This window comes from Culex quinquefasciatus, chromosome 1, assembly GCF_015732765.1.
Source record: "Culex quinquefasciatus strain JHB chromosome 1, VPISU_Cqui_1.0_pri_paternal, whole genome shotgun sequence".
Taxonomy (NCBI): Eukaryota; Metazoa; Arthropoda; class Insecta; order Diptera; family Culicidae; genus Culex; species Culex quinquefasciatus.
Window position 1 is genome coordinate 53,753,336 of NC_051861.1, and position 16,177 is coordinate 53,769,512.

Sequence of the window (16,177 nt, forward strand, 5' to 3'; positions counted from 1 at the left end):
ACTGTTGAAATATTGTTTGAACTATTTGGACTTATAGAAATTTTTAATTCAAAATAGTATGGTGTATAGTAATTTTACTTCATGTAAGTTGACAAATTATTTGGATTATACAAACTTATCGAAAAAAATGTGGCCGCCATCAATTGTGTTCTACTATAGCATTTATAGTAGGTTTTTAGTTCTTACAGGTTCTGTCTATAAAAATCTAAAATCTGTGGAATTTTGCTATATTGTTCTCAATAAAGTTGATAAATTGTTTGAACTATTTGGACTTGTACATTTTTTCGTTGAGTCACGTTGTCTAAACAATCCGAACTGTTTAGTGTAAGGTTATTGTACCCCAAATAGTTCAAAATAGTTAGAATCATTAGATTTACTTCAATAAAAACGTCATCATTTGACGATCAGTTTCGTTATGGTTTTGTATAGTGCCGTAACTATATGATAATGGTTAAGTATGTGGTAACTACACATCTTTTAGTAGTAATATAGTTTGGACTATTCCCCGATGGTTTTTGATTATGGGAGAGCGCCAAATTGTTTTTCAGTGACGTTTAACCTCGCGTTCAACACAACATCTCGTTGCACTCAGAATAAGATTTGATCAGTTTGCGGAGCGTAGTGTCAGATGAGTCGCCGCGAAAATTCGATTTATTTCCGAAACCACAATAAAAAGTATCTTTTTTTCAAGTTCACCCGTCGTCACTAGAGATCCTAAATAGGGAGACTGGACGAAGTGAATTTGACGTACCCAAACAGACGCGAGTTTGTCGTATCCAAACGAGCATTTGCCTTTACGCCCAGAAAAACTTATCAGTGTTGCCAATAGGATGTAACAAAATCACACTTTTTTGCGGGCATTTCAGGGGATGATCCCCTAGGTGTACTGAGTCAGAATCCCAAATATGAGCTCGATTGGTTGCGACAGGACCTGGCGCTCCGGCTTCAAAGTTTAAATGGGATTTAACCCGTAAAATCGGTGCGTTTTGGTTTTTGCCCTTTTTGAGTCCTTCAACGATTTTTGGATTTTTCAAAAACCTCATGAGCTTATAGTTTGTGTTCCAGGGTACAACTTTGCCGAAGACTGCGAAGAGATTTGACCGCTCAAAAAAATGGTACAGAATTTACAAAATCTTTTCTCTTGTTTTTCTGATAACGTAAAACATGTTCTGGCAACACTCGCTTTTGATGCGCGCTTTCGGCAAACTATACAACGCATGCTACGGTGCGTCGCGATGCGTCGGCATGTATTTGTCCAGCGTCGTGTTGTTGTTTTTGTTGTTGTGATTGTTGAGAACGGAAGTTCTTATGGAACTGCAAGAAGTTCTCCGGTTGACTCTCAGGGTTCAGTTGGATGCCCAGGCAGAACCGATTCTAAACCTTGCTCGAGTGCCAACTAACGCGCCTGTCTTGAAAACGCTTTATTACGCACGGATGTTGTGTACATTTTGAATATTCCGTATTCCGGAAGATATTTCGAGAGTCACGCATTTTAGTGAGAGTTTTCACTCGCTTTGTAATCAATCAAAGAGTTATGGCAATTTGGTAATAAAATCGGTCATAAACAAATTAATGTATTGCATTGACAACAACACTATTTTCATACAGCAGACTTCTCTGGCTAGATATTTTGCGAACTCATTAGACACCAATTGCACTATGTTCGAGCACAGGTTCACCATAGACTAATAAAAGACTACACAGTGGACTCTGAACCATGACTCAACCTTTTTATGACCCCTCGGCACGACCGGTTCACTGTCAAAAATGACGGATCGAAATGTCATCAACTGGCAGCTCTGACTTTGACATGACATTTCGCGCAATGTTATTGTTTATGTTTTTGTTTTGATTCAAACGGAACAAGTTCGGATGAGGACGATGATTACTAGAGTGAACCATCGTCCGGGGAATCTCGAGGGTGGTCGAATTTCTAGCGTTTCACATTCCGCGTGTCTGCTGAAAGATGGACGCGCCTCGCTAGAAGGTCATTCCGGGATTTTGCAACAAGCAGCTCCCGATCGATTTCGGACTTTCACTCGTCATCCTCCCAGAAAACGATCACGTGAACACCGTCGGGTTTGCCAAGCGGCCCGCCTTCGGGTAATACCGCTGGGCAAAACCGACTTCCTCCAACCCGGAATCTTCGCCCTGAGAGGCTAGAAAGTTCTTGGAGACGCTATCTAGACCTCGACGTACTACACCTACTTTAAAAACCTCAACACGGCCAAGATCTTTGCCCCTAGCTTTTCCCTTAACTGCCAACTTGGCATTCCCAATCCCAGCGATAACGTCATCAAATGAAAATTTGTCCCCGAACCAGTTTTACCGACAAAGAGTACGACCTCCCTGGCACCGATATGGGCGAGCTGTACGCGGGTGCAAAAACTGGAACTGGCAACGAGGAATACGATCAACCTTCCGCTCAGATTGTCAGCAAGCAGGGCAACAGTTCAGCACAGTTTGTTCCATGTGTAGAAGGACTCTCACAAAACCCGCCGAAACAAAAACGTGGATACTTTGTATCATGTACTTGAGGGTTTATTTATGAAAGTTATTACAATAATTCACATAGTTCTTCTTGACAACTCCTCGTCCTTCTGGATGGTTTTCTTCAGCTCCAGAATGGCCTTTTTCAGCAGCTCCTTCTCGTAGGCGTTCACCTTGGGCTGACCAATTTTCTTCTCGAGATTGTGTTACCCAGCAGCAGCGGCATGGAGAAGTAAATGTCCTCGAAAATATCCGAGCGTACGTACGCACACTCGATCACGTTCTTTTCGTCCCTCATGGCACGGACCAGGGCGAGGGCAAAACGGGCCTGGCGTAGGCCATCGAGAACGTGGCCGAACCGGCATCGGCCTCCTGAATGTGTTCCGTCAGGGCGGCAATCTTATCCTGGGGAAGCTCTGGGATGCACTGGGATGATAGTGTCGCCGGAATGACCACTAGTAAATCCCGCTCTTTCACCAAACAAATATTGCTGCACAGCTGATTGACTTCTTCGCAGGCTGCTACCTTGATTGCAAAGCAAAACAAAAATAAACAAGATGCGCGCGTAAATCAGCACAAAACGAAATCGAAAAAGTCAGCGCTGCCAGGTCGATCTGTCATACGAGGGGCTAGCCGATGCGGTTCACCGTGGTACCCGCGGTTCACAGCTTATGAGTCATACTTTTTTGAAAATTTTGTTCGGAGTGTTTAGTCTTTAATTAGTCTATGGGTTCGCTAACATGTCCCCCAGCACCACAATTGGTCGCGACGAAAAAGATCCACACGGGTTAAAGACAGGACCAGGTGGGCTAAGAACTAAATCCTGCGATTCACTGCCAAATAGAATACCGGAATCTACGACAGATTAAAAGAGCAGCACCGGTGATCAAATCCTCCGGCACCATCGAAAACATAAGCACAACATCCAAATAAAGCATTTTCTTTCCATGTGTCAAACTTTGACCGTTGTACGCTGGATGTTTTCTCGCTGCTATAGTAACGACGCCTGGCTCTGGATGCGCGCGTTCAAAGAAAGTGTTGCCAATACTAATCAAACAAATTAATGGCAAAAAGTTTTTTTATTTTCAAATTATTGTACAAGCAGTACTAATTATCAAATCTCTTCACAGTCTTCGGCAAAGTTGTGCCCTGAAACTCAAACTATAACCAATCGAGCTCATATTTGGGATTCTGACTCAGTACACCTAGGGGATCATCCCCTGAAATGCCCGCAAAAAAGTGTGGTTTTGTTACATCCTAGTTGCCAAGCTCAAAACATACGTTGCCAGATCGATTTAGCAAGTTTAGACCAGTCTCCCTTTTTAGGGTCTCTAGTCGTCACCCTTTAAAAGGGTATCGAAAATGTCGAGAAAATGTATATATACAAAATGTATATATATAGTATACTGAATTTGACATACACTCAAAGTCAGAAGTATCCCTCAAAAGGGTACTTTCAATCCTTTAAAAGGATACTTTCTATCCTTTTTTAAAGTTCACCCGTCGTCACCCTTTTAAAAGGGTATGTCAAATTCAGTACATTTTCGATACCCTTTTAAAGGGTGACGACGGGTGAACTTGAAAAAAGGATACTTTTTACTTTGAGTGTACCCTTTTAAAAGGGTGACGCCGGGAGAACCTTAAAAGGATAGAAAGTATCCTTTTTGAGGATTGAAAGTACCCTTTTGAGGGATACTTCTGACTTTGAGTGTACACTGTCGATAAAAAAAAATGTAGAACCTTCCCAGTTAACTCAATCGGAATTCTGAAACGGAATGCAATTCGAATCGTTTACGTATTCCGTTTCAAACGCAACAACCGATTCCGTGTACGTACCGGTTGTGGCGTTTGAAACGGAATACGTAAACGATTCGAATTGCTTTCCGTTTCAGAATTCCGAATGAGTTAAGATTTAAGCTAAGAACAAGATACACTCAACCCCCGGTGGTTGGTCACTTTTTCGTTTGACACTTTTTTAGTTTGTACCCCGTTGGTTGGTCAAAGTCAAACTAAAAAGTGACGAACTGTCACTTTTTACACGGCGCTCACGCACACTATCAAAACAAACGTTTAGTAGTGTGTGTGAACTCCGTGTAAAAGGGATGTCAAACTAAAACGTGACCCCGTTCGTTTGACAACAGTTGGTGTCAAACCATCGGGGTTTGAGTGTAGTCCGTTCGACGCAGTGCTGAACGCAGAACGCTGTGCCAGTTCGATTCTTCCATCAACTGTCAGTCAAACAATCTGTAGGGGTGCTTTGTTCAATGGTCGATGACTGGCAGGCTATGATGACAGGCGAAAATTTTGCGTTTGCGTCCAGGCCTGACGGACAATCTTGTTCTTACCTTTATAGGGTAGAGGACCCAGAAATCGCCCACTTTATAGTGGCAATCTAGGAAATATGATGAGAATTTGATGACAATTTATGGTTTTTGGTTCTATTTGATGTAGAACGTTGATAAACTATTTGATTATAAGTTTCCACAAAGTTTTTATCATTTACATGTTCATTTTTGATAAAATTTTGCGTTTTCATAAAGTGCTCTGAAGAGCCTATTTTCGCCCCCCTCAATCCAATTTTCGCCCACCCTTGGAACCAGTTTTCGCCCACGACAAAAATCAAGAAATCAAATGAAATTATGACACAAAGCTAAACAAATATAGTCTCCTATTGATACACAATATGTTCCCGAAGCTAAATTTCATTGATGTGCACATATTTTGTCGTACATGTTATAAATTGAGGTTCAAAAAATCCTAGGAGTTTGTTTTTAGATATCCTACTTATTTTGAGATTCTCTGTCTATTATAACTAAAACCAAAACATGTTCTCAGCTTAGGGGAGCTTTAACCCTATGGGTCATTTGCTCCCGAATTGACTCAATATAAAACATCGAGTACCTCTTAATAAAAATATTAAAGCACATGTGTAACTATTTCTCCATCCTCTGCTTAATTTGTTCTCCTATGTACCAACATTACAACATTTGAACCAAAACCCCTTATGAATGAAAGTAATTTAAATGATTATTTAACCTTTAACAATAATCTAGAATGTTCCAAATATATTTTCAAGCACAATTCGATGCGATTAGGAAAGTTTTTATGGTAAACGAAAACTGGTTCTAGATAAAATCTTAAAACACAGTACTAGATTTCGCCCTGGTCGAAAATTGGATCGAATGTTTTTTCATGACCCCAGAAATCGCCCACTTTATTTTATTGAAATAACCTTTGGTAATAAACAATAATTAATAAATAGGTAAATAATAATAAACAGGTAAATCACTAGATTTTCATGAAATTCAGACATGTAGTGAACTAATGAATTATTCATTTACATTATTTTCGGACAAAATGAGTTGTTTTCCTCATTAACATTATTACCCGCTGTAGTCTAAATTGACAAAAATATGGCGGCTGCAGTAAGGCTTTTTTGAAAAGCTTGTAAAAACTTAATAAACAATATAAATTCATTAGGAAAGTTTCAATTAGTACTAGAAATGAATGAATATGTAAACCTGCATAATAAATTCAACCAAAAACGGTATGAGTTTGCTAAATACAGATTAAATCCAGTAGGTGGGCGAAAACTGGAGCAGGGCGAAAACTGGGTCCTCTACCCTAGTCGGATTCGGTTGGCGTACATCCAGCGCGTCCGGTTCACCTGATCCGGCCAGCCTTGGCGACTTTCCGAATGCTTGGCTTGCCATAGAGTTGCGCCAGCTCGTGGTTCATCCATTCTCACGCACGCCGCCAAAGATCGTCCTAAGCACACGCCGTTCGAAAACTTCAAGCGCTTGCAGATCCTCCTCGAGCATCGTCCACGTTTCGTGCCCGTAGAGGACGACGGATCTTATCAGAGTTTCGTACATGGTACACGTTGCACGTCGGGAAAAGGTACCAGACCGTAAGGCACGAGATTGAAACTCGTCTGAGAAACCTGTATCATTTTCTCATGCGAAACAGTGGCGCCACGTGGTGGTAGCTGCCCTGTTTATTACACTGTGAAATTATCCATGGCCAATCCAAGGAACCAGAAGGTGACAACGGAAATGTCCGTCCAAAATAGAGTTATCTAAGCCTGAGCTCACGCACACTAGCACTCCATTTGTTTTGCTGGCGGGTACAAAACTTAACCTCAATCTTTTCGTGTACGTACACGCAATACATGCGCACGTAGATAACTCTATGGGTGCTGCAAAAACTTATTATTTTTGACAAAAACTTATTATTTCAAACAAATCAGCAATGAATTACAAGTTTGACAGTCGAACTTCACTTAAAAGTGTCAAAATATTCGTAATCACTTTTTGCCTCTTGGTGGCGCTTGTGTTAGTATGTGTGTGGTCTATAGAGTTATCTAAGCCCGAGCTCACGCACACTAGCACCCCATTTGTTTTGCTGGCGGGTACAAAATTTAACCTCAATCTTTTTCGTGTACGTACACGCAATACATGCGCACGTAGATAACTCTATAGATCTTTATGACGTTTCGCGTACGCACACTAGTGCACCATTTGATTTTGCTGGCTGACAAAATTTAACCTCACTTTATTTTCGTGTACGTACACGCAATACATACGCGCGTAGATTACTCTATGTTTGCAGACGTGCACGCAGAACACAGCACAGTAAGGACTTGCGAAAATGCTTAACTTTCTTCTGATACAAGTCGCCATATTGAAATTGCTTGAAGATTCATACCCATGCGTAAGGTCTTGTGGAATCCATAGTAGGCACGACAACCGGTGATGATGCGCCTCCGAATTTCTCTGCTGCAGTTGTTGTCCGACATCACCAACGATCCAAGGTACACAAACTCTTCAAAACCTGGAACTAGTCACCGTCGATCGTCACACTCGGTCTTATGCGAGCCCTAAGAGGCTCGGTTCCCCCTGCTAGCAGGTACAGTAGTTGTGACCGAATGTTGCTCGTTAACTGGGCTGAACAAAAAATAACGAGGGGACTACCGATGCATATTTTCCAGATGAAATATATAAACAAAAGTTACTTAAATTTATTTACAGTGCTTACTTTTCATATTACTTTAGTTGTAACTTGAAATCAAACAAAAGCTTGAAAAAAGTTTTTTTTATTTATTGAATATGATTTCTGCATCCATTAACCCCTCGCTCATTTTGGTTTGTTTTGGTTTTTGACGTTTGTCTGCTTTTAACTGGGCGACGGCCCAATTATCGAGCGCCCAGTTAGAAAGCAGCCCAGGCCAACAACGCCCAGTTACCGAACAACTACTGTATTTCGTCATTGCAACATTCACCTTCAATCCAACCTTCTCCGCTTCCGCTTCAATTCGGTGCACCTCCTGGCCACCTCCTCGAACGTTCTGCCGACAATGTCCATGTAGTCGGCATAGCAATTGTACCGTCTCTTAACACCTTCAAGCCCAATGTTGAAACAGAGGCCGGAGATACCGTCGCCTTGTCACAGTTCCTTGCGCAATTCGATCGGGTAGGACATCGCTCCCGAAATCTTCACGCCGTGCCCCGTCCATCGTTGATTCTACCAGTCTGAAAGAATATTTATTTATTTATTTATTTTTTATTTATTTATTTATTCGTCAAACATACGTAGACTACATGATCGTTGCTTAGTTTCTAATTACAAGGGGGGAACATCTATCTTTGATTGTAGAACTGTTTTTTCATGGTGGATTTTGTCATTGTGAAATCGATTATGTTATTATATTTGTTATAAGTTTCCATCATTCTATTCATGGGCCCGTGTTTAGCGTAGTCAGTTCTGTGAAAATGCAATGCGAATGGCTCACGTGCTCTCAATACGCGTGTGGGTTCATAGAAATTTAATGTTTGTAACAACTCTGGAGAATTAATTCGGTTTGCAATAAGATCATTTACGAACGAAAGAGAAGCGAATTCACGACGCTTTACAAGTGTTTCTAAGCTTATTAACATACAGCGTGCAATATACGAAGGAAGGGGAAACACTGTCCACCCTAGTTTACGAAGAGCAAATAGTAAAAATTGTTTTTGCACTGATTCAATACGGGTTTCGTGTGTTTTGATGTGTGGACTCCACACGACGCTACAATATTCAAGAATAGAGCGAACATAAGCTATGAACAATGTTTTCAATGTATAGGGGTCCTTAAAGTTATAACTGAATCGTTTTATGAAGTTGAGCATATTAGTTGCTTTGAATACCATCGTGTTGTAATGTTCGATGAAAGTCATTTTAGAATCAAGTATGACTCCTAAATCTCTAACATTTGAACAGGTTTCAACTATCTGGTTGTCTAGTTTTACGTTTATATTTGGCTTAATTATTTTTCTGCTGAACAAGATCGATGTACACTTTTTAATGTTAAGTTGTAAAAGGCTACGACAGCACCATTCAAAAAATATGTTGATTTCGTTCTGGAATCTTGAAGCGTCAGTTTCGTCTTTAATTTTCATAAACAATTTCATGTCATCTGCGTAAATCGAAACGTTGATATGCTTAAATATAAAGGATACATCATTTACGTAAAGAATAAAAAGTAATGGGCCTAAATGAGATCCTTGAGGTACCCCGGAAGTAACATTGATGAGCCTAGATATGAGGCCATTAAATTTAACACATTGTGTGCGTTTTGTTAAGTAAGATTTAAGCCATGAAAGTAGATTAGAATCAATTCCGATTTTATCCAATTTGAAAAGAAGCATAGGAATGTCCACTCTGTCGAAGGCTTTGCTAAAGTCAGTATAGAGTGTCTGTACAGAGTTTTTGTTATCCATTTCATTCAATGTGTAGTTTACGAACGAGAGAAGATTAGTTGCGGTTGAGCGCCCTTTGAAAAATCCATGCTGTTTTTGTGTTATGTAGTCTTTTAATTGAGCAAACATTTTGTTGTTAACTATTGCCTCAAAGAGCTTGGGAATACATGAAATAAGAGCAATTCCACGGTAGTTTTTCACGTCAGATTTTTACCGGATTTGAAAATTGGAACTAAATATGATTTCTTCCAAGCACTTGGGAATATTCCTGATTTTAATGATAGATTAAATAGCCAATAAAGCGGAGAAGCCAGTTCAGAGGCTACATTTTTGCAAATTTTGGAGATATTCCATCTGGTCCGGTACTTTTGAACTGTCAAGAGCTTTAAGAGCCGCCTGAATTTCATCGAAGGATAAGCTATCGACTGTTATTTCGTTATTCGCTTGGGGTATAAAGGAAAAGTAGCTTCGGTCGCGATCGTTTTCATCAAAAGAGGTGTATACGCTTTCAAAAAGTTTGCGAATAATTCACAAATTTCTGCACTGTTTTTGCCAATTTTATTGTCGAGAGACATATTTGACGGAAAATTACTACTTTTTAATTTTGATTTGACAAAATTGAAAAACTGCTTGGAATCACTCTTGATTTCCGATTCTACCTTTCTATGATACTTTTCAAATTCAAATTGGATGGTGACTTCTAACTGACTGCATATTTGTAGATACTCATCAAGTTTTTGGCTATTGCTTTTGTAAGCTTTGTGAGCTTTTTGTTTTCTATTTTTAAGATTTTTAACCTCTCTTGTAAACCAAGGCGGGTGTTTGTCAATTGTGCGTCTTTTTCTTCGTATAGGGACGCTTTCATCGAGGATGTCGTATATAATGCTATAGAAAGTGTTAACTGCTAGCTCGATGTTCGTTTCTTTCTCTAGTAATGCTTTCCAATCAACTTCTAATAGTCTACGTTTGATTAAGGGATAATTGGCATTATTGTAATCAGGAATTTCTTCGTAATCTGAACCATCTGGTCTGTTATTAGCCTTATGCACGAAAAGTGAAAATTCAATTGCTGTGTGATGAGCTTCATTTTTCCAAAGTGGATTATTTGCTTCAGTCACACAGAAGTCTTCAGTCATATTAGTAAAAGAAGATCAAGAAAGCGATTATTTTGATTTTTAACATGATTAATTTGATTTAGGCCGAGAGAGTACATTTTATCAAAAATTACTTGTAATCTATCACTTTCCCTAAGATGAGAATAAGAATAGACTCGTTTTCTGCGTCAGCCATGAAGTCGACAGCACCGAGAGATTGTAATAAGTTGACTGGTTGTTTTACTAAGTGTTGTGCAAGCTGATTGTGGCACAGGCGGTGAAGCCGGTCGTTACGTTGTTCTAAGTGGAAATTGTTGTCAAAGAAGCTGTAATCGATCTCATCGAGGTCGTCTGTCCCGGTGTAGCTGGAGCGCCTATGTTGCCGACGCCGTTTTCGCTGATTGGCTTTACGTCTCAATTTAGATTGCTCCTTTCGGCGTGCTGTTCGGATATCGTAGTCAGTCCAGTCAGCTTTCCATAGCCGTTTATTGCCGAGTGTGCGCCATCCAGAATTGTCTTTAAGATTGGGACTACCTGAAGCTGAGCTAGATGCTAACTCATCAGCGAGAGTTTCGTGATGAGCCTCGGTTTGCTCAGTACCAGCCGGGAGATTGGCTGAGATTGCCTTAATCTCCTCGAGGATTTCATTGACAGCAGGACCAGGGTCACGCCCAGACAAAAAATCAACTCCGTGTTGATATTCTTAAGTCTTTCACCGATCATGCTCTGACTCTCACCAATTTGCTGAGTGACGGAGGTCAGTGCGTCGATTTTGACCAACGTACTGGCGTTGTCCGCTGGTGCTACGTCATCTAAAATTGACGAAACTTTTTGCATACGTTTAATGTAGAGTCATCGATTTTTTATCCAGTCTGTTGAGTTGCTGCTGCATTTCGCCAAGGAGGGTGGCAATGCCCTCATATTCATCTTGAACAACTTCGATTTTGTTGTCCATTTGCTTGAAGGCATTGCAAGCCTTAAAGTTAGCATCAATCAGAGCTTTGATATCGCAAGTCAGCTTTTGCTGTTGCAGGAGAACGGCGCGAGTTGTGACTTCAACCGAAATAACTCCCTGGCAGTCTCGGCACAGCGGGATCATATAATTAGTTATTTCGTTCTCGTAGTTCCTCTGTGTTCCAGCGCACGCAGCATGGTAACTTCTGCCACACGAACCGGAACACTGCATCAAGTGCGATGCGTCGGTGATTTGGCAGTTATTGATATGGCAGGGCATGTTTCGCGAGTTGAGAGGGTTAAGTCGACACAAAAAATGAATGAATTCGCGGTTTATGCTTACACTTCAAAAAGCGCGCGGAACGACACGGACTTAATTAAAAATGCGACCGATTACCACGACAGCTCGATTACGACTCCCGGTGGTTGGTCACTTTTTCGTTTGACACTTTTTTAGTTTGTACCCCGTTGGTTGGTCAAAGTCAAACTAAAAAGTGACGAACTGTCACTTTTTACACGGCGCTTACGCACACTATCAAAACAAACGTTCGGTAGTGTGTGTGAACTCCGTGTAAAAGGAAGTCAAACTAAAAAGTGACCCCGTTCGTTTGACAACAGTTGGTGTCAAACCATCGGGGTTTGAGTGTACATTGTAGAAAAAAGCAAAAACTGCTCGAATGGAAGTGCTCTATTGCAAATCTCTTTAAACACCCGAGATTCGAACTGACGACTTTGGATTGAGAGTCCAACTGCCTACCAGCGACTCCACCGGCACAGGCCCCAGGGAGAGGACTCTTGCGCCTGGATTGAGCTTACGACCTAACTTCTAGGTTAGACCGGGGTCAACATTTACTTCCCCGTCCGACGGACAGCGTGATCAGACAAATCTCTGTCTCGAAAAATGCCTTACCGGGACATTCTGGGATCGAACCCAGGCAGACTGGGTGAGAAGCAGCCACGCTTACCCCTACACCATGGCTCCCAGCTACTTTACTACTACACTTTACCCCAAATCACATAAAATTCGTTAACTTACTCAGTTCAGAGTACAACAACGCATTCCTGAGTAACTTCGCTGCCTACGAAATTAATAAAATAAATTATTTATTGATTGAACTTGAGTGATTTCGGAGAAACGTGCATATCGCTGGCGTTGTCATCTAACAAACGCTTGGATTTTTTTCAGTGGATTGCTTTGTTGAGTGACATTTTCAGTGGCGGCTTGTGTTTATAGTTTCTGTTCAAGTTGCTTGTAAAATTATAAATTTAATCAATTTTAACATTTAAACGAAAGAATTTTGTGAAGTAACGCAATGACCGATTCAGAAGGAAGGACGCCCGTTAAAATAAAAGAAGGTACGTTTTAAGTACCAAGTTATATTCTTTCAAATGTTCGCAATAACAAAGTCATTAAAATGTCCACAACATAAAAATTTCTCGCGTTATTTTTGAAAACGGCTAGAGGCTTGGTCGTAATGTAATAGAGTAATATTTCCTTGTGGAATTCATTACTTGATTGGGCAATATTACTCGGAACTTTGTAATTAATATTTTTTGTAATCGGATGGATTTTTTTAAAAGGAAACATTATTTTGATGTTATCAAAATTTGGATCCCCCTTTGTCTCTTTTTTCATGTATTTAATTTATTTTCAGAAACTGACGATGAGCCCAATTTGATGAGCTTGGAGAAACTTGACCGAGGAACGCCAGAAATATGGCCTGAAAAAGGTACTTATTTAGAAAAAAAAAAAAATGTTTTAAACTTATCACTATTAAGAATGGAGTAATTCGATCTTTAAAAGGATTGACGGAAAAGAAGTTATTGCTTGATCCAAGTATTTAAAAACCTTGAACGAGTTGAAATGAGCACTTTTCGTGACTCTTATTATTTTTTAATTTTGTAGCAATATTTGTGTCCATGATGCTCAACATTGATCAACGATGTTGTCTTAAAATAATATTTGAGAGCTTTGTGAGGGAGAAGAATTGTATAAAGTATAAACATTTTTGTTTTGTTACAATGATTATTACAAATATTTCACATTTTAAATTTTCAGCATCATTGGACAGCTACACAATTATTCAAACCTTTGAACACAATGAATCGAATCTGTCCGCGCTTCCGTCAAAGTGGGTGAACAAAAAAGGCTGGAATGGCGGAACTCCAGATCGAATGTCGGTGATTGCCGGGAACGATCTGTGCTACTGGCCTAAAGGTGCGTCCGGCTATCGCCTTCTGGAGCAAGCCAAGCTGGATCCTACCATCGCAATTGACAAACGATTTCTGTCGGCATTTCGGTGCAAAATTTTGAAAGAAAATATTCCAACGTATGTTGAGGTGAGATTTTCTTTTCATTACTTCAATGAGGAAGTGGTTTAAAAATGTCGAATTGTTCCTTTTTCAGGCTATCTGCGAGCAGAAAACTCTGGAAAAGGAGTTGAATGAGCTGAACAAGCAGCCACTGCCAACAGCTTCCGCGTCTCTGCAATCGGATCAGGGAGCCGAAGGAAACGTTCTACTGTCTCAAATTCTTTCCTCGGTGGAATCGCTGCAAAGGCAAGTGCAAATAATCGCCAAGGATCAGCAAACGACAAAGACGCAAGTGAATAAGTGCTATCACTTGTTGCTGCAAATCAACGACAGACTCAACGAAGGCCCTCCTCAAACTCCTCAAGCGCTGGGCGTGTTGGAAATCCCAAGCTCCTCGAACGCGACAGACCCAACCAACACGATTCCGTTGAAACCGGTGAAATCTTTGGAAGATATGGAAGCTCTACAGGACCACGCTCGCGACCCACTGTTTGTGCAGAGCGTTATAAGGTCCATGGGGATGATCCACGGCAAGTGTCGCCACATGGGCGAAGGTCGAACGATTTGTCTGCGCGTTGTGGACTACTTTTTCGATCGCCGCTTCATGTTGACCTGCTCCTGGACTGGCACTGCCCGCGGCACGGAGAACAATGGCGCCAGGGCCACAAAAATCCCCTTCCAGAGGTTCGACAAGGTGATCAACCTGTTTTACCAGGTGGTGTTGTACTCGGATCCGACATTTCTATACGACGACTGCCTAACGTTTCTGCACCGGTGCGTGAGGAACGCCAAGCAGCGGTTCGCCGAGGTGAAGGGCATGCGGCTGTCGGTTGCGCGGAAGCGACGCAGACGGATGGAGAAGGAACCGGTGGTTGTGATCGAATCCATCGAGGCAGATGAAGACGAGAGCAACAGCTGCGACATCATCAAGGAAGAATTTGATCTGGAGGGCCTGTAAACGGTCGAAGTTGTTGTTCCACAGTATTTAAATAAAAAAAAATGGTTTTCTGATCGACGTGTAGTGGGTAGTTTTTATTTATCTTCGAAATTCATAACAAAATCCAGTTTGGAAATGTTTACACACGCCCAATACTGTGATAATGTCTGTACAGTAAATCTAAAGCATCATATTGCTTCTTCCTTCAGCTTCCGGCATGCGGGGATTCGCCACACCAAACTTGAACTTCTCGCCGCCCGCGTGGACCAAGGGCCTGACCCAGGATGATATAAACTCAATGTACCGTAAGTATTAGCACATATTTGTTCTGTTATAGGTACCCAATAGCAATCCTGAATAAATTATTCATTCGAAACAGTTTGAGGGCCTCGTGACGCGGTGGTCAGCGTAAAAGAGGTTTTGGGTGACTCACCACACATAACCTTCGGACGCCTAGAAACTTGCAATAGAGACCACAAAAGACCCGGGGTCGTTAAAGTGGATTGCTTTGCTTTTTTTTTTGCTTTTTTCGAAGCAGGTTTGAAAATGTCGTGCGTCGTTACGCAAATCGCCACTAAAAGATTTTTCATCTAAAGTCAGCGAATCCGAAAAGATCGTGACATAAACAAACCAACTGCCATACAGTAGGCGACCTAAAAGGCATTACAAGTTTTTAAATAGAAAGGAAATGTGACTATTGATGGATAATGACTATTTTCACAGCAACTTTTCATTACTTAAAAAGATGCTTTTTCAAGACGATTCTTTAAGTGTTTTGGGACAAAGTAAGGGAAATTCTCGTATGTTTGGCAGGTTAAGCACTCGCTCATAACTCCATCCACTTTGCTGATTTTCACTATAGAATTATCTAAGCCCGAGCTCACGCACACTAGCACTCCATTTGTTTTGCTGGCGGGTACAAAATTTAACCTTAATCTTTTTCGTGTACGTACACGCAATACATGCACACATAGATAACTCTATAGAGCTATCTAAGCCCGATCTCACGCACACTAGCTTACCATTTGTTTTTGCTGGTGGGTACAAATTTTAACCTAAAAACCCTTCGTGTACAAACACGCAATACATGCGCACGTAGATAACTCTATAGAGATCTCCACGGTTTCTCTCACGCACACAATGATTCTGTGTTAGTATTTGTATTTGAAGTATTGTTTTGGTTTTGAACGATTGTGATTGGCTGAATTCCAAGCAGCTGATTTTGTTTACACTTTTTTTACGCAGACATAGGCAAATCAAGTAGATCAATCGTCTGTAAAAACCAGCTGTTTACCACGTGCTCGTGGTATAACAAAGGACACAGCTGATTTTGACAGACGAATCATTCTACTCGATTTGCCTATAGAGTTATCTACGTGCGCATGTATTGCGTGTACGTACACGAAAAAAGTGAGGTTAAATTTTGTACCGATCAGCAAATCAAATGGTATGCTAGTGTGCGTGAGAGCGGGCTTAGATAACTCTATAGAGTTATCTAAGCCCGAGCTCACGCACACTAGCACCCCATTTGTTTTGCTGGCGGGTACAAAATTTAACCTCAATCTTTTTCGTGTACGTACACGCAATACATGCGCACGTAGATAACTCTATAGAGTTATCTAAGCCCGACCTCACACACACTAGCGCACCAT

At 41.0% G+C, this 16,177-nt stretch overlaps 1 protein-coding gene across 1 annotated transcript; it reads left to right on the forward strand.

Moving 5' to 3' along the window:
- The first annotated feature begins 12,449 nt into the window (after window positions 1-12,449).
- LOC6034793 lies at window positions 12,450-14,609 on the forward strand. The gene is made up of 4 exons (XM_038252824.1): window positions 12,450-12,631; window positions 12,931-13,005; window positions 13,335-13,615; window positions 13,683-14,609. The coding sequence occupies exons 1-4, from the start codon at window positions 12,589-12,591 to the stop codon at window positions 14,544-14,546; spliced, it is 1,263 nt and encodes a 420-aa protein (XP_038108752.1). The 5' UTR covers window positions 12,450-12,588; the 3' UTR covers window positions 14,547-14,609.
- Window positions 14,610-16,177: the final 1,568 nt, after the last annotated feature.

Excerpts from the sequence above, each read along its gene's own strand:
- LOC6034793 (XM_038252824.1), top strand. The coding sequence starts at position 12,589 with ATGACCGATTCAGAAGGAAGGACGCCCGTTAAAATAAAAGAAG. Across the intron at positions 12,632-12,930 it reads GCCCGTTAAAATAAAAGAAG|AAACTGACGATGAGCCCAAT; the intron begins GTACGTTTTAAG and ends ATTTATTTTCAG. Across the intron at positions 13,616-13,682 it reads ATATTCCAACGTATGTTGAG|GCTATCTGCGAGCAGAAAAC; the intron begins GTGAGATTTTCT and ends TTCCTTTTTCAG.